Genomic DNA, 19,834 nt, shown 5'->3' with positions numbered 1-19,834 from the left:
AATATCATACAAGTCTCCATAGTATTATTTCTGGATGACATGAAAATGTTTATCTTAAAGAAAATTCTACTTACAACGCAATGAAACTATTCTAACAGACCTCTGTCTCTAGGGCTATGTTGTATAGTTTCATCTAGTAAAAAATTTTAAATTATCATCATTACTTAGTCTGACTGTAAAAGCAAATATGGTCACCATTAAACGAAAAATCAAGCATGACAAAAGTCAAAATCCCCCACAATCCCACCTCCGAGAAAGAACCATGATAAACACTTTGGCACCCACTCTGAGACTGGTTTTTCTACACAGAAGTCAACATCTACCTGTGTCTGTCTCTCTCATGTTTTTTGAAAAAAGGGGCCACTGTATACTCTTTTCCTATTCGTGTTTGCCACTTAATACATCACAGCTATCTTTCTATTATAGCACATACAAATCTTTATTCTTTTATACTATTAATTGATATTCTGTGTTATAAATGGGCAGTAATTTATCCACTTATCTACTGATGGCACTTCAGTTGTTTCTGACTCATTTCACAACAATATTCCTATGAACACAGTGTTTTGATTATGCTAATGGAATGGAAAAGTTTAACTATCACTCTAGATACATATTAAAAGCTACCACAGGGGTGTCTGGGTGGCTCAGTGGGTTAAGTGTCTGCTTTCGGCTCAGGTCATAATCCCACAGTCCTGGGATCAATCCGGCATCAGGCTCCCTGCTCAGCAGGGAGTCTGCTTCTCCTTCTCCCTCTGTCCATCCCAAGCTCGCACTCTCGCTCTCAAAATCTTTTTTAAAAAAGCTACAATAAAGAATAAAAGGGAATGCTGATTCCAATATCATGACTTAACCATTTCTTAATATTCAAACTTACATTTTTCCCTAATAAGAATTGCTCTGTGACATTTACATATTCAAATATATGCAAAAGACCATACGAACAAATGGAGGAACACGTTCACAGCTAAAAATCAGGATGGCAGAATCAAGGTCAACATAGAGCTGGATATCTATTAAATCATTTGTTCATGATTTCATTCATTCATTAAAATTTTACCGTGTGTTTGTTTAGTGTGTGCCAGGCCCTGGCTAAGCATAATGAAATGAGTCAGAGGATAAAATATAAAGGTCAGCTGGAAATAGAGTATTTACCAATCGAGTTTTAAAGGGGAATGTAAATGGATCACAGAATGAGATGTAAGAGTCAAAAGCATAAAACACGTAGAAAATACAGCAGTAAATCTTTGTAACCTTGAGTTAAACAAAGCCTAATTAGATATGACACCAAAAGTACAAGTAACAACAACAAAATAAACTGGACTACATCAAAATAAACTTTTGTGCTGTAAACAGTATCATTAAGAAAGTGAAAAGAGAGTTCACAAAATATTTGGAAATCGTATCTGACCTGGACTTGTTATCAGATATAAGGAACTCTTACAATTCTATAATAAAAAGACAACCCATTTTAAAAATGGGCAAAGACATTTCCCCAAAGAAGATATACAAATGGCAAACAGTACAGAAAAAGATACTTAACATCATTTGTCATTAGGAAAATGCAAATCAAAATGAGAAACTGCTTCATATTCACTAGCACAGCTATAACCAAAAGAGAGTAACAAGTACTGGCAAAAATGTAGAGAGATTGGAATGTTCATACATTGCATTTCACATATGCCACAAAGAATGTAACTGGTATGACAGAAAGTGACAAAATATAACTTAGAAATGTCATAACCAATAAACTGATTTTGCAAAAACAAGAAATCTATATTATACTCACTAACAAGCTTAAAAGCTACACTAATTTAAAAGGACTGTTGAAGGCAGGTGGGTGGTAAGAATACAATGAGTCCACTGTCTTCTGAGCAAAAGAAAACGGGGTCTCAAGTCTCCTGGGGTGAGAGTTACAAATTCCTGAAGTGGAATCAACACCTGCTCAGAGACAGAGACCTCAAAAGGCTCCATTTTCCAACTTCATAAAAGAACCTGGAAAACTAGATTGTTATGTGTTAGCAACAAATTCAGAACATTTTAGGCACTATGTAAGGCACCAGTTGGCAACCTCTGAGGATAAGTTTAAACCCACTGATACCCTTTGTCTATGTCTGTAGTACCAATGCTTATTTGCTTTAGAGTGATAAAGGAGCAATCAATTTTAAGGTTCCAGGACAGGAAATACCACTGAAGAGGAGAAGGGTTTTCCACACTGATTCTGCCAGCAATAATACTCACGCCTTCTAGCAGCGGAACAGGAGGGCTACACGCTCCCATCAGGGTCTGCCGCAGAAACTCATCCCAATCAGACACTTTATCTCTGATACCTAGATGAGGGAATAAATGAGTGATCACTCATAATGCAGCTACAGAATACAGAGAAACTAAACTCAACCAAATACAGAGAAGTTAAACCAGAGAAAGTGATGTAGAGATGCATTTGTACTTTCAACATCTGAGTCCAACATATTACTTCTTTCAGAACTTAAAAAAAATCCCTTTCTAGATAGATCTACTTCCCAATTAGTTTAATAAGAGGTATACACAAAACAAAGAGAATACAGTAACAGGGAGTTGGGCCCCATTTTTTTTTTAAAGATTTTATTTATTTATTTATTTGAGAGAGAGAGAGACAGAGTAAAAGCAGGGAGGAAAGGAAGAAGCAGACTCCCCGCTGAGCAAAGAGCCCAACGTGAAACTCGATCCCAGGACCTAGGGATCATAACCTTACCTGAAGGCAGACACTTAACCGACTGAGCCACCCAGGTACCCCAGTTGGGCCCAATTTTATCCAAAACTTAACTTTTTTTTTTCTTTTTTTACGATGGGAATCCTCAAATTTATATAAAAGTAGAGAAAAGAGTATGATGACCCCATGTACCCCAGCCTCAACAACTGTCACTTCATGGTCAGTCTTCCCAGGAGTTGTTGGCAAACTACAACCTGGGGGCTAACTTCGGCCTACTGTATATTTTTATAATTAAAGTTTTATTGGAACACAGTCATGCCCATTTGTTTTCACATGGTCTGTGGCTGCTTTATACCACAAAGGTAGCATTAGGTAGCTGTTACAGGGATCACATGGCCTGTAAAGCCTAACATATTTACTGTCTGGTTCTTTACAGATATTTTGCCAATCCTGATGATCTATACCCTCACACAGCCCACCCCACCCAACCACAGATTATTTAAAAGCCAATTCCTAATATCATATAATTTTATCAGATAATTTCACCCAGTTTAATCTCAGTATGTATTTCTAAAGATTTTTATTTATATATTTAAGAGAGAGAAAGAGTGTGCAAGAGGGGAAAGGTCAGAGGAAAAGGGCAGAGGGAGAGGGAGAGAGAGAATCTCAAGCAGACTCCCCACTGAGTGCAGAGCCTGACGTGGGGCTCGATCCCACGACCCATGAGATCATCACCTGAGCTGAAGTCACAAGTAGGACGCTTAACCGACTGAGTCACCCAGGCGCCCCAGTATGTATTTCTAAAAGAAAATAACTCTTTATATAAGCACAATATCACACCTTTAAAAATTAACAATAATTCTTCAATAAAAAATATCTAGTCCATGTTTAAATTTCCCCAAATGTCTCATAAATGGTTTTTCCAATTTGCTTGGTCAAATCAGGATCCCAATGAGGTACATATACTGCAAATGGCTGATATACTGCTCAATTCTCTTTTGATCCACATGCTCTTTCTCCCCCACCATCTCCCCACTCTCTCTTTCTAGCAGCGTATTTGCTGCTGAGAGAGAGCCTTTTGTCTGTTTAGAGTTCTTCTGAGTCTCCTTTTACTGGCTGCCTCCCTGTCAGTGATAACCAGCTGTTCCACTGACCTCTGTATTTTCTATGAATCAATATTAAGGGCTACAGGCTTGATCGAACTCAGATCTCTCTTTTGGGGGGCCATCGAGAATAGTTCGTAAGTGGAGTTGTAACCTTCTATCACGTCCATCAAGAAGCACATTGAGTCTGGTTGTCTCTTCTTTTGTGGTGACAGCAGCTTTTAATGGTCATGTCATAGATACACTGCTTCATTAGGGACTAAAAATGGTGATTTTTTCCATCATCCTTTTTTTGTTGTTGTTGTTTACTAACCAAAATATTCTATAAAGAAAATTTTCACTTCTTCAACTACTTCATTACCTTGAGGTGTAGTTCACAGAAAAGAGCCAGGATATCTGTTTGATTCTCTTTATCTTTCCCTGTATTTACCAATCTTCAATTTCATCAGCAGGTTCCCTCACACCCTTCAAAAGCAACCAGTGAGAGTTCTGTGTACAAGTCTCACTAGGAAATTATTGACTAAATCACATATGACCTGTTCCAGGCCATTGCAGCTATTGTCCTACTGATGGTCAACCATCCTGTCTTTAACCAGAGGGACTCTCTTTCGACATGACCGTAGTAAACAGTCACTGACATCCTTCTTACTTTTGGTACGAACGGTGTCCCAGGCTCACTCAGCTCGTACCCTTCCCGCCCAAATCCAGGAATCGGCTCCTTCTCCAAGGAGCTCTAACTTATTCGGGTGAAATGGTATTCAGAGGTCATAATTAGGGTGCTGAGGGTGCTCATTTGTTTATATTCTTTAACTGTTTGTGTTTGTAGGCCTTCTCAGTATCTAGAACTAAGAAATATCTTCTCTCTTTTTAAGATATAAATCACATCAGTTCATACTAATACTTCCAATTCAAATTCATGAAGACAGTGTTTCTACTTAACTTCACTTACCCAACTTCTGTTTCCTTTCTTTCCTGCTGAAAACCCTAGCTCTCACACATTTCATTATGACTTGATCCCACAACACCCAAATATTATTTCAAAATAACATCAACTCTGCCACTAACAATGATTACTGAAAATAGCTTACTTTTGATGTTGTTGTTATGTTATATCCCTATTAGGGATGTACATTTAAATTACTGTATCTGAAAGCCAATGAAATAGAAATAGTTCTTTGAGTGGTCACTTCACAATCTCCATACAGTTACATTTTTATGCTGCTTTTTTGTTTTTTAGAAATTTCTTTAAAATTTTATAGTTACATAAAATACATAGTTCAAAATTCAAATCTACAAAATAGGTACATTCAGAAAATCTAGCTTCTATCCCTCTCCCCCTCTTCATTCCATTTCCTTCCTTCCCCACAAGATTTTAAGAAAATCTTTCTTAAAGATTTTATTTGTTTATTTGAGAGAGAGAGAGAGGGAGTAAGAGAGAGAGCACGTGAGCGTGAATGGGGGAAGGAGCAGAGGGAGAGGGAGAAGCAGGCTCCCCACTGAGCAGAGAGTCCAAGGCAAGGACTCCATCCCAGGACCCTGAGATCATGACCTGAGGCGAAGGCAGCCGCTAAGGCAGCCGTTTAACTGACCGTGCCACCCAGGCACATCCCCACACAGGAAACTTTTTCAATAGACTTCTTTTATTTTTTTTTAAATGAACTTCACATATACACATTCATATGCTCCCCCTCTCCTTCATTCTTTATACATTTTTCTTTTTTCATAAAACAAGGCTATCCAGGAAAACAGCCCCTGACTGTAGTAGATGGTCCCCATTTCTTCTTACCATGCACTGCAGCTTTTATCGTTACAAAGCACCCTTTCCTCTCATAATGCTTTCTGATCTGAATTCTGCCTTTATGAAATACCACTGACACTCCTACTTTCTTTTCTATTTGTTCTGATTTTTATATATCTTTGTCCATCCTTGTATTTTAACCCTTTCCGAATCTCTCCATTAGCTGGGTCTCCTGTACGTAGCATAGAAGTGGGTTCTGCTTTCTGAGTTAACCTGAACTATTCTTTTACTTTTAATAGAAGACTAAGCCCATTAACATCTGTTGATATAAGCAATAGGTATGCCTCAATTTTGTCATACTGTTAAATATCATATAGGTCATTGATGTGTGTGTGTGTGTGTGTGTGTGTGTGTGTGCACAGTCTCCCACTATGTGAACTATTTTAATTGAACATACACTTTTTAAAATCTATCTTTTGGCAGTTAGAAAGGTTTGTGGTTTTATTCTTCTGGTTACCTTAGTATATACTAATACCTTTACATAACACTTTAGTTCTATCTTTGGATTATTTTCCATTTCTTTGTTCTATAAACAGTACTAACATTAGCCAAAACCTCTTTTCTCTCCTCTTCTTCACCGTCTCATTTCAGGTAATGTCTTTTACTCTCAATTAACATTTAAAAGGTAATTAGTTTAAAAAAATAAAAAACAAAAGGTAATGAGTTTACTCTGCAGTAAGCTGGGTTTTTGAAAAGGCAGCATGAGCTTTACCACTATACACACGCGCCCTCCCCCTCTGCTGCCTCACATTTTTATAGTTACACTGTATCTACACTGTCAGATTATGTAGCCATTATGTACTACACTGTGTCCTTTGTAACCTTCATTTAGTTCCAAGTTCTACAGCTACACATATATTTAATGTCTCATTAACAGTTCTTATGCTGATGTCTCTTCATTTACTTGGTTTTCTAAAGCTCAGTCCCCAGGGGATGTCTTAGCAAGGGCTCACAGGAACACTGTTCCTGAATCTTCACATCTTCTAACAGTCTGCTTATGGCCTTTATACCTGCAGTTCAGTGTAGCCTCATGTAAAACCCGTCTCATAGAATCTTTCACTAAATTTCTTAACCCTTACCCTACGATCTTTTATCATAAAGCACTACTGCCAAATAGTCTCGTGACAATCCTTCCTCTTCAAGAAATTTAGATCTTTTGGGCACCTGGGTGGCTCAGATGGTTAAGCATCTGCCTTTGGCTCAGGTCATGATCTCAGGGTCCTGCAATCGAGCCCTGCCTAAGTCTCCCTGCTCGGCGGGGAGTCTGCTTCTCCCTCTGCCCCTCCTTCCTGCTCCTGCTCTCTCTCTTTCTCTCAAATAAATACTTAAAAAAAAAACAAAGTTCAAGTGTCACTAGAATGCACTTTGATATAGCTATTCTCACTTGATTTTCCTGTGTGCAAAGTGAGCCCTTCCTTAATGTATCTCTCCCACTTTATTTCAGTCAAGCTTTCTTGAATGAAAGTTTATTGTTTCACTTGTTGTGGTTTTCTTCAGGGACTTTACCCCAAGTCTCTTCTCTTTCCTCATTCCTTTTTTATTTTAAAAATTTTCTTCCTTTTCATCTTCCATTTCTCTTCAGATATCATCCATGGTAGATTTGTTCCTGTGTTCACTTAAACTTAGTCTTCATTTCTAATATTTTTTCATTTCTAGTTCTTGCCTAACTCCTACTTTTTCTCTTTTCAAATCTCCCTTTTCTCCATCTCATTTCTGAATTTTTATAAATTTTATTTATACTTTTTCTCACTGCTTCTATCATTGTTACTACTTTCTTTTAGTTGGTTTTGAAATGTTTTTATGTGAGACAATGTTCAAGTCTTTTGCGGTTGTTTCTCTGGAATGATTTTATTCCGCCCTCCTCTCCTCGCTCTCCCTCTTGCTCTTTCATTATAATACCCTTGTATTCAACTAAAATCATTTAAAATAGATGCATTTTCCTGGACTCTTACAATGAGATGGTAGGCCAGTAGCTTCGTGTCTCTAGAGCTTCCTCTTACAATGTTTTTTCACAAAACATGTAAAATACGGCAGCTAGGGGTTACTGCGTGGCTCACTTGGTTAACTGTCTGACTCTTGGTTTCAGCTCAGGTCCTGATCTCAGGGTCCTGGGATCAAGTCCCATGTCAGGCTCTGCGCTCAGCTTGGGATTCTCTCTCCCTCTGCCACCCAACCCCCCATTCTCTCTCTCTCAAAATAAATAAATAAATCTTAAAAACAAAAAACAAAACTCAAAACAACAAAAAGGCCACTAGAAGCCCACAGACCCCCAAGGACCCTAACACCTAAATCTTCATTTCAAAACACCATTCTTCACCAAAACAATCCAGGACTTCTTGGAGAAATGGTTGATTTCAGGGAGGAGCTTCTTGAGCCAAAACGTAAAAAACTACTCAAAGAATGTTGGGAATGATGGGAACATAACAAAGGACATATGAGCCAGCTTAAAGGGGTGCCCACTTGCCAAATCCAGGACAATGTGAGCATCAAAATAAATAATGACAGTAAAGGATTATAACCCACTGAGTAAAATGATAAGAATCATGAGTCTACCCTGACTTACATACATAAACGTATGTATGTAATGGGGGAAAAGGAAAGCTTTCTTGTAGCCTATCATGAAATGTAGACAGAATTAGAAAATACTGTTTGGTAAACATTAGAGTAATAATTGCTTCAGATAAAAATGATCAATCAGTGCTAAAAACAGGGGGTAAAAGTTTGAAGAGTGATGAGATATTTACATTATCTCAAAGTATCTCCCTACAAGATACTTGTTAATTTAGAGGTATAAAAGTAATTTTACGGTGGAAAAACCTGGCATACACCAAATTAATCAAGTGATAAAAGTTAATACCACCAGTTACAGGACAAAACAACAGCACGTGTGTCCTATAATGACTGATGCCCTAGAAGGACAGAGAGTCACTTCTGCATTTTTCCTACCAAAAGTGCACAATCTGAGTCTAAGGAAACATCAGACAAACCCAAACTGTGGGACATTCTAAAAGAATAATTGGCTTGTACTCTTCAAAAACATCAACACCAAGAAAGACAAAGAAAGGTTAAGGAAACTTTTAAAAAGACATGACAATCAAACGCAATGTATGATACTGGACTGAATCTTGGACCAGGAAAATAAACAAGGCATAATCAACATTATTGGGAAAATTGGCCTGTAACTTTCAAAAATGTCGAAGTCATGAAAGTCAAAGACTGAGAAACTGTTCCAAATTAAAGGAATCTTACGAGACATGACAACTGAATGCAACACATGATCTGGGATTTCCTTTTACTATAAAAACTTCTGGGTAAAAACTAAATAAGATCTACAGATTAAATAATAGTGCTATATCAATTTCCTTATTTTGTTACGTTACTGTGCTGATGAATGTCCTTACAAGTACATTAAGGTCTGAGTACAAGGGCATCATGCCTACAACCGACTCTCAAATGGTTCACTGAAAAATCGTGCACCTGTGTGTGTGAGAAGCAGAGGGAAGGAGGGAGAAGGATGAATAACATAAATTTGATAAAACATCAACATTTAGGGAAACTTAGCAAAAAGTCTCTAAGAATTTTCTATGCTATTTTTGCAACTTTTCTGTAAATCTGAAATTATATCCAAGTAAGAAGTTGAAAGAAAAACATATAAGCTCTGGTATTTTCTTAAACCTGAAGCCTTCTTTCCCTTTCTCCACCTTTACATGACTTTCCTCCTCCTTCTGTCCTACTTAATTTGGATTCTACTCCCAGTAAGGCTCTTCCCTGGAAGGGGACTTCAGTTGACTCATTTTAAGAATCCATAGGTCCCAGATCACCTAGGGGTGAGAAGACGGAGGACAATAAAACCAGAAGAGAATCCACAGCACAGCAATCTGGCCCAATGTACTTCAAGACAAACAGACCAACAAGTCCCAAACTCAGAGAACCTCACGGTTTTACAGGATGATAAGCAACTGATGCTCCCTAGGAGTATGGTAAAAACCCCAGGTTTTATGAAGCCCAAAAAATAATTCTTAAAGATAGGGAAATGTGCATTATTCCTTATCAATATTTTCATTCAAAATGCTCACCCCAGAAAGTTAGAAAAACCTATGTGCATGGGAGAACGAAAACCTCAAGTTGTGGACACAGCAGTACTGTATCACATCTCGACAGCAAGTATTTTATTACCTTCTGGGGCTTCGAGGGTCTTCCTATTCTGCTCACACCACCCAATGGGGTAGAGGTCAGCCTTCCTGATGTCACACCAGAAGTCGGCCCTCCGGTCCTCACCGTAACCATCGTAGCGGAGAAGCAGCAACTGCTCACAGGTGGTGATGATGGTGGCAACCCAGTAGGTTTCAGGGTCTGTTTTCACAGCCACCTCCAGTTTCATCCCAGGAGCAAATCCATTTTGCAAACGTGTGTCCACCTGAACAGGGAAATGTTACTAACCACCAGATAAGTATCTCAAATGAGTATTTCTTTAGCCAAAATTCTTTTTAAGACTTACAATTCTGAAGCACTAAATGAAATAAAACCTTCTCAAGGGAAACCTTAGAAACTCCATTCTAACTCACAGCAGTGATCCAAACGAAACCGGGAGCAGCATGCTGCTCGGTTCCAGCCGACTCCAAAGGAATTTTAGTAGAACTCAGTCTTTTTCACCAAAGCAGCCTACTATGATTACAGAAAATGTTTTCTATTAAGTATATAAATCATTAAATGTTCACCATTTTAATAACTTTCAGCACATTATGTTTTCAAGAGTGATTTCTCCATTCTTCAAAAAAATTTATGAATCTAAAAAAGGGGAAGGACAAAAGCAGCTCAAAATGATTATTATAAATTAGTATAACAATGTACCGTATGTAGGGAGCACACCTCCCAGTTTCCCTGAAACAGTCTATGTTTACACCTGTTATCCTTAAATAATAATTAATAATGCCCTGTTTTTCTCTCCAAGTGTCCTAATTCAGATGATAAATTACATGGTCACAAAGGCAAAGGTGAGCAATTCCGGAACTACTTCATGTGTGTAATACATATATTGTGGGAAATGAGAGCCACGTTTCTCACTGTTGGAGAAAGAAGTGAAAACAAGGAAAGAGCAGACTATCATGAACCTTGTGGTGGTGAGCTGGAAAATCAGCAGTGTCAGAATGACATAATGACAGACAGAAACTAGTACAGATGTGCACGTATGTGTGTGCTGATACATTTCCCAGCTCTGTGAATTGACAGGACTATAAGCAATGATACTCATCAGCAATAAGCAAACTTACTGTACAAATTCTTGATTTATAAATGCTATCCTCCAATAAAAAAAGAACATGGGCTCCATGGAGAAATAAGTGATTCCAATTCTGGAGTAGGGAAAACACAGTAAGCTCCTGGAAGATCTCGTGATGCCAGAAAGTAAGGAAATGCTCCAAAAATGATGGGGGCATTTGGAAAGGACATGGGAGCCAACCAGAAAGATCCCCCAATGTTCATATTAGGGACAATTTGAGCAATAAGATGAAAAAGATTAATGGATTATAACCCATAGATTTAAACAATATCCAGGAGTCCATCCTGTAAAAAATAATTAACAAAGAAGGGATAGATCCTTAGAGTAAAAGACCAATTAATAAATACAGAGAAAAATGACAGAAACAGAAAACCAGGGGCACCTGGGTGAGTCAGTCGGTTAAGCGTCTGCCTTCGGCTCAGGTCATGATCCCAGGTCCTGGGATCGAGTCTCACATTGGGCTCCCTGCTCAGCAGGGAGTCTGCTCCTCCCTCTCTCTCTGCCCCTCGCCCAGCTTGTGCTCTCTCTTGTTCACTCTCTTTCTCTCAAATAAATGAATAAATAAATCTTAAAAAAACCAAAAAACAGAAAACCACCATTAGACGACAAACCATAGAAATAAACACTGTAGGCAAGAATCATGGATCAGCGCTAAAATGACTATGATATTTACATAATCACAACGGTTCTCCTACAAGTTTCTTACATAATTCCAAAGGGGAATACTACTGTAACATCATAATGAAGAAATATGGCAGACATCACCTTAACTAGCTGATGAAAGTTAACATCACCAGTTTAAAACATCAGTATTGTATACGCTTGATATCATAGAGTAAGAAAAGCACATATCATTTCTATGAAATTCTTCCCAAATCTTTTTTTTTTTTAAGATTTTATTTATTTATTGGACAGAGAGAGACACAGCGAGAGAGGGAACACCAGCAGGGGGAGTGGGAGAGGGAGAAGCAGGCTTCCCGCTGAGCCTGACGTGGGGCTCAATCCTAGGATCCTGGGATCATGATCTGAGCCGAAGGCAGACGCTCAACGACTGAGCCACCCAGGTGCCCCAAGATAATGTGAAATTCTTCCCAAATATGCATAAACTCAAGCTAATCATGAGAAAAGCCCAAACCCAAATTGAGAAATATTCTACAGGATAACTGATATGTAAAATGCTCTTCAAAATGTCCAGGCCATGAAAGACTGAGAGGAACGAGGAACTATCAAACACTGGGGGAAACTACGCAGCCCAGACAAGTTAATGCAACAGAGCAAATCACAAACACTGAGAAATGAGGGGAGTCCTGGGAAGACAGTCAGGGAAGGAAAGTCCTACATCCTGTACAAAAATCGTTCCCCCTTCTCATTACTGCCCTGTTGTACTCCTGAAAGGTAATCACTACCCTGAATTATAACACTGTAAATATTGTCTGTGTGTTAACACTACATTAGTAGAATTATGCAGTATGAAGTTCTTCTGTGTGGGCTCTTCTCTAGCCCAGCATTGCTTATGGATTCATTCATGCTGCATTTAATAATTTCTTCTCGTTGCTGTATAGTAGTCCATTATACAAGTTATCCATTCTAATGCTACAGATAGTAGGCATTGTGAGAAGTCTGCAGCCTTGAAAGACTATAAATAATACCGCCATGACAGTACAAACATTTGTGTCTCTGGTGCATACACACGTGGACTGCTATAACAGAGCCAAACCACTTCCAAAGTGGCTATACCAGTTTACTCTCCCAGCAGTGTAGGAAAAATCCTTTTTAAAAATATTTTACTTATTTAAGTCATTTTGTTCCAACATACTAACCAACATTTGTGTATGTTCAGTCTTTTTCATTTTAACCATTCTGGAAGGTGTGCTATGAATCTCATTGTGACTTTCTTTTGCATTTTTTCATTATTAATGAAGATGAAAAGCTTTATTAGTCACTCAGATTTCTTCTTTTGGGAAACGGCTAAGTTTCTTGCCTATTTTTTTTCTTTGTCAATTCTGTATTTTGGATATCTGTTCTCTGTCCGTTACTTGTGTTACAAATATTTTCTCACTTTCTTGATGGTGTTGTTCGATGAACAGAAGTTCTTAATTTTAATGTACTCTGATTCATCGGTGTTTCTCCTTTAAAAGGTTAGTGCTTTTTCTGTATTTTTAAACAAATTTTCCCTATCCATAAAGTCATAAAGATAAAATACTATATTTTCTAGAAATCTTTCTTATTTAGAACTAATATCCACTTTGAATTAATCTCCACATATGACAGTAGGTAGGAGTCAGATTTTATTTGTCTGAAGGTACAGATACACAACTGACCTTTCCTCACCACTGGAAATTGCCACCTTTATTCTAAGTGTCCCTACAAAGTGGATCTGGTTCTGATGGTTTTTCCTTAGAGCAGTACTACACTGCCTTAATTAAGTTTCATATCCAGTGCAGCGAGTCTTCTTGTTGTCTTTAACTCTATCTGGTTAACCTCGCTCCTCTGTATTTCCACATAAACTTTAGAATCAGATTGTAGGGGCGCCTCAGTCGGTTAAGCGTCTGCCTTCGGCTCACGTCATGATCCCAGGGTCCTGAGATCGAGCCCCATGTTCAGGCTCCTTGCTCAGCGGGGAATCTGCTTCTCCCTCTCCCTCTGCTCCCTCACCCCCACTCGTGCTCACACTCTCATGCTTGCTCTCTATCTCTAACAAAAAAAATCTTAAAGAAAAAAAGAATCAGACTGTCAATTTCTACCTAAGTTTTTTTGGTATTTGACATGGGTTGCAGTAAATCTACAGGTCTCTTTGGGGAGAACTTACATCTTTACAACACTGAATCTACCATTACATAAACAAAGTATATTCCTTCATTTTAACTTATATCAATAACGGTTTGAAGTTACTTTACAAATTTTTGTTACATTTATTCCTGGCCATTTAATGTTTTTAGGCTATTGTAAATCACATCTTTCAGTTTCCACTTTTCTTTGTCACTAGTATACGGAAATATAATGGATATATAATGGATATGGATATATATTTGGGGGGGGCAGAGGGAGAGAATCTTAAGCGTCATGGGGCTCGATCTCACAACCCTGAGATCATGACCTGAGCTGAAATCAAGAGTTGGACACTCAACCAACTGAGCCACCCAGGTGTCCCTAGAAATATAATAGATTTTTTATGCTACCTTGTTTCAAATAATCTTGCTAAAGTTAGTCATTAATTTTATATCTGTAAATTATTTTATTCATCTGTAAATAATGACATTTTTTTCCCTTCTTCCTAATAATCCTTATACATTTTAATGGTTTTTCTTATCTTATCTAAAACAATATCAAACAGAAGTCATGTTAGACAAGTTGTATCTTGTTCCATATTTAAAAGGGTATCATCATACTACTATTAATAAAGTTTGCTGTAGATTTTTTATAGATATCCTCTAGCAAATTAAAGAAATTCCCATCTATAGTTTGCTAAGACTTTTTTGTATCATGAGTGGGTGTGGAATTTTACCAAATATTTTTCTCTATATAGTGTGTTGATAATGTTATTTTTCTCCTTTCTTCTACTACTGTGGTCAATTATACTCTTCAAATACGTTTTCCTCACTTTCTTTTCTCCGGAGATTCCAATTACACAACCATTAAGTTTTTTTTATACTGTCTGCAGCTGCTGGATGTTCTGCCCTGGTTTTTTTCCACCTTTTTTCTCTTCACATTTCAAGTCTGGGCAATTTATATTGACTTATCTTCAAGTATACTGACTTTTTCCTCATTTGTGTCAAGTCTCCAATAAGCCTGTCAAAGGCAATCGACATCTCTTATTACCATGTTTTTCATTTCTGTGATTTCCACTTGACTCTAATAGTGTCCATCTTTATGGAAATCCCCTTCTATTCACACATGTTGCCCACCTATCCTGCTGGAGACTTTAACCTATTACTCATAGTTATTTAAAACTGTCTGATCGTTCCAATATCTGGGCCTTCTGAGTCTGGTTCTGTTGAATGCTCTGTCTCTTGACAGTTTGCTAGTTTTCTCTTACTTCTTCATGTGTCCTATAATTTTTGGTTAAAAACCAGACATCCTGTATAGAATAATCAAGATTGAGGCAAATAACATTTATGCCTGGGAATGGGCATGTTTCTTTTTAGGCCTTAAATTTGAGGGAGAAGGTTAAGTCAACGTAGTTAGGAGTGGAACTGGGTTTGGGTTTAGTTGTTGTTTAGTTATTCACACTACACCACAAGCTCCAAGATACATTAGCGTTTTCTATTTAAGGTATAGGCTCATTTGCCAGAGGGCCTTTCCCCTCAATATTTGCTGCTCCACCCTCAGATTTAGGTCTTCTCTTTCTGACTGCATCTCAGAGACCACCTCTCTGCACACTCTTGTCTGCCTCCTACACACAGACCTTTGTTACCCAACATTTCCTAACTTGGTGGTTGAGGACAAGCAGGAAAGCACATTCTCTGAGATTCAGCCTCAGTCTCAGTCAGGCTCTGTGTCCTGAGTCTTAGAAGCAGGAATTTCTCAGTGATCTTACCCCTCACCCAACTGTAGGGGACCGCAATTGCTCTAGCTTGTATTCCTACCCCTCTCCCAGGGACAAAAGGCTTTTATTTCTTCTGTCTTATCTCCATCACCTGCATCCTGGGGTTAACAGGGTTTGCATCCTCTCCCCTAGCGGCTTAAAGCTTCTGTTCTAGAAGACCCAGATAAAGCTTAGTGCCATTCCCAAAGCTGGTGCTGTTTCCTCCACCAGACACGTACCATGAGGAAAACTGTTCTATTACCTTAGACTTGTCCTCCTTGCAAATGTGGTTTTACCTCGAATTTCTTTTTTAGCCCCATCTTCCCTCCCTCCTTTATTCCAAACTGGGTCCTATGAAACTCTTGCCAGAGGCTTAAACATCCATCTCCATTGTTCTGGAGATCTGAGTTCTACCAGATTCGCCTGTGATCAGCTATCCACCGGCATCCCGTCCCAGCATCTTCCTATACCAGTGCCTGATTTTCACTATATTTAGCAGCCCTTCATGGTATACTGATTCAAGCTTACAAACATTTTCTACATTTGATGATGAGAGAGTATACATCTATTTTTTCATTCTCTCCTGTTGCTTTGTCAAAGAGGAGAGGTGGAATCTGTCTCTTTAAAATGACATTTTTTTAGATCCAGAATTTTGTCAGAAAATCTGTCCTCCATTTTCATTTTAGTATAAATAAGCTTGCATAAACACATATCAGATTAGTAATAACATTAAAAACAAGAATTCAAAAATATTACATGATCACAAATAGACTTTCTATGTAAAAAAAATTGAAAACGATTATAAAAGATTAGTCAATATACTATAAAATGAAATCCTTACTTAAATGTATGTATCTCACCACTGCAATTTAAGAAAGACATAAATGAACCAAAAAAATAGAAAGGACAACAATCATGACTGAGTTTTTACGAAACAAACTGAAAATAGCAGGACTCCACAGCTTATAAAAACACTTTTAAGAACACGGTTCAACTTCACAAAATCAAACAATTCTGAGTGAGCATTTCTGCCTTCCCAAATCCTAGAACAAAGAACTATGCCTTGTTGAACACTACTATGGACTGAACTGTGTCTCCCCAAAATGTATATGTTCAAATCCTAACTCCCAATGTGACTATTATTTGTGATTTGTTATTAATGGAGGCAGTAAAGGGGAAAGGAGGCCATAGGAGTGGAGCCTTGATCCAGTAAGATTAGTGTCCTTATAAGAAGAGACACAGGAGAGCCTGCTCTCTCACTCTCTGCCATGGGAGGACACAGTGAGGAGGCTGTCAGCAAACCAGGAAAAGAGTCCTCCCCAGAACCTAACCATGACGACATCCTGATCTCAGACTTCCAGTCTCCAGAACTGTGAGAAAATAAACTTCTGTTCTTTAAGCCACCCATTCTACAATATTGTGTTATGGCAGCCTGAACAGACTAAGACAAAGAGGAAATCAATAGAATCAATAATTCTGTGTTTTAAGAGGGAGTGTAAGTGAACAGGTTAAAAAATTAGGTCTGAATATAAATTATTAATAAAATTTGGAGTATTTTCCTACATTCTAAAGGCATCACACAAGACAAATATGTCAATGGATTAAGAATTAAACTGGGCTATAGGGCATAAAACTCTGCTGCACTGGCCACTAATCTGACCCACTGCATGACATTACTCATGTTTCTGCCCAACATGAGAGAAAGCAGTAATTTACTGAAATTACTCCCAATGTGCAAGCCAACGGTCATAAAACACAGTGCACGAAAATAAACCATTTTCTTCAATTAATGAGGGTTTTTTGACAAAAATAAAGGAATATTCATGACTAGTCAAAAAGATAAGTCCTGCATTGAGTGGCAGCAAATACACAAAACCAAAAAGGATTTTAAAATATGTCTAGGGGGCCTAACTGGCTCAGTCAGTACAGCATGTGACTCTCAACCTCAGGACTGTAAATTCAAGCCCCAAGTTGAGTGCAGAGATTACTTAAAAATAACACTGGAAAAAAATAAAACATGTCCAGTTTTCTTAATGAGGGTGGCAGGAGGAGGGAAAAAGGAAAAAGCACTCAAATCCTTCCAAGTGCCCCAACTTAAAATAACTCTAAACTCTCTAATGATGCTACGGTCAGTCAAAGGAATGGGATATAGTTTGTAAAACAAATACAGTCACTGCTCACATGTTTAAAAGATCCGTAGGGAACTGCAGTGGACCCTGTCTCTTCTAGATAATCTTCCCAGCTTAATTCCACTTCTTCCACACCAGATCCAGCATCTGGAATTAAAATCAAAACAAAAGGAAACAGGTGAGCCCCAATTAAAGAAAACTCAAGGTATGAAAACATAAACTTAGTAACCCTTACACAATTTACTTCACAACAAGTTAATCAATTTTACACACAAAATAATCACGTGTTCTTTTTAAATGGCAGGTTCCCTTTCTGCACTGATTATCAATGAATCCCAACAGCACAGAAGTGTGACATGCTGTCTCCTGCTGGAATCCATCAGGACTCACTCAAATGCATTATATAAAGCTCGTGAGAGTGTAACTATTACAATCACTTTGGACTATCATTTAGCATCTAATGCCAACTGCTTAAGATACTTAATAGGCATTTCAAACTTAAATTTTCAACCCGATTCTTCCTTGGTACTCTCCAACTCAGTAAAAGACACCTCCAGTCTGTATTTTGGCCCAATCCAAAAATGTGGAGTTATCCTTGTTTTCTAACTTTTCTTCCACATCTTATATCAAAACCATCAAAAAATTCTGCAGGTACCGCCTTTAAAATATATCCCGAATCTAACCACTTCCCATCATTTCGATTGCTTTCTCTCTAGCTCAAGACCTACCCACTATATCTTTCACCTTTTAATCCCAATTATAATAAAATCTAAACTCTTTGGGAGACTGCAAAGGCCCAACATGGCCTGACCTCTGGCTACGTTCCCTGCTACTTCATCCCAACCAGCCTCTTTTGCTCCCTGCACTCAAGTGACCCTGGGATTCTTACTATTCTCTAATCGTGTTCTTTCCTCAAAGCCTCCTCGGCATTTATTTCCTCAGCTCAAAGACTCATTCCCCAGTGTCATTCCCAGCTTCATTTCATTCAAGCCTCTCCTCAAACGTCCTCTCTCCAGAAAGGCCTTCCATCAGTACTTATCTAAAGCAGAAACCCCAGACTTCGCTTTCATTATCTTAAAGGCATTCATTTCTACTTGACAGTATGCCATACATCTTTTTATCCTCCCCATTAGAAAGAAAATAAACTCTGTCAAGACAGGACTTCATTTTGGTCACTCCTGTATCTCTGTCACAGCAGACTCAATAAATTTTTGTTGAGTGGGCAAAGATTCAAATATTCCAGAATCCAATAATCCCAATTTTCATAAACTCTCTAAGAGCAGGGTTTTGTTTCCTGATGTATCCCCATTGCCCAAAACGATGCCTGGCACTAGCAAGTTCACAATAAACAGTTGCTGAAGGAGTACATCCTAGGGGAGCCTATGCTTCAGACAAACACAAGGAGGCAAGTACAAGGATGCTCACCACAGCACTGCTTGGAATAGCACCAGGCAAAAGCAATCAGTAGGAGAAGAGATAAATTATGGCAATTCTACAATGGAGTAATACTATATAGCAGAGAAATGAATGAACTAGTATCGACATAGATAAATCTCAAAAAAAAAAACCCACATCGAATAAAAACAGCAGGTGCAGAATGAAAAGCACAAGATACAGTTTAGACTTCAAAGGAAACTTTGCAGTATCATGTTTATAAATGCATGCGTATTAATAAGAGTATAAGAACAAAGGTGGCAAACATACACATCGACTTCAACAGTGCTACCTTGGAGACTAGAGGAGAAAACAGGATCAGAAGGGAAGTACAAAAGAGGCTTAAACTCTATTAGGTTTTATCTCTTTCCCCAAGAAAAGGGAAACAACATATGAAAACATGTTCAACAACATAAAGGAAATGCAAATTGAAACCACAACGAGACACACCTCACACCCACTAGAATGACCATTATCCAAAAAAGCAGAAAACAAGTGTTGACAAGAATGTGAAAAATTGGAATCTTTGTGCACTGCTGGTCTGGGAATGGAAAATGGTGCAGCCACTGTGGAAAACTACATGGTGGTTTCCCAAACAATTAAAAATACAACCACCCTATGATCCAGCAATTCCCCTTCTGGGTACCTCCCCAAAGAACTGAAAGCAGGGACTCAGATATTTGTCCACAAAGGTTCGTAGCAATAACAGTCATAAGAGAGAGAGCCAAAAGGTGGAAACAACCCACATGTTCGTAAACAGATAAACAAGAGGTGGTCCATACATACAGTGGAGTATTGTTCAGCCTTAAAAAAGAAGGAAATCTTGGCACATCTGACAACACGGGTGAACCTAAGGACACGATGCCAAGTGAGCC

At 38.3% G+C, this 19,834-nt stretch overlaps 1 protein-coding gene across 11 annotated transcripts in view; it reads right to left on the bottom strand.

Annotated features, from left to right (window-relative positions):
• Positions 1–19,834, bottom strand: part of SFMBT1 (Scm like with four mbt domains 1) — a 121,987-nt gene that overhangs the window by 33,452 nt on the left and 68,701 nt on the right. For all 11 annotated transcript variants that reach the window (XM_045807343.2, XM_087866973.1, XM_045807340.2 and 8 more), the window contains 3 exons: positions 17,578–17,672; positions 9,770–10,010; positions 2,242–2,330 (listed from right to left, as the gene is read on the bottom strand). In XM_045807343.2, coding sequence (XP_045663299.1) covers positions 2,242–2,330; positions 9,770–10,010; positions 17,578–17,672 — 425 coding nt within the window. The remainder of the gene's footprint in view (positions 1–2,241; positions 2,331–9,769; positions 10,011–17,577; positions 17,673–19,834) is intronic.

The sequence above is a fragment of the Ursus americanus genome, chromosome 14, assembly GCF_024610735.1.
Source record: "Ursus americanus isolate L20-20 chromosome 14, mUrsAme1.1.p, whole genome shotgun sequence".
Classification (NCBI taxonomy): domain Eukaryota; kingdom Metazoa; phylum Chordata; class Mammalia; order Carnivora; family Ursidae; genus Ursus; species Ursus americanus.
Note: the sequence above shows the minus strand (reverse complement) of the source record. Positions and strands in the feature narration are given on the sequence as shown.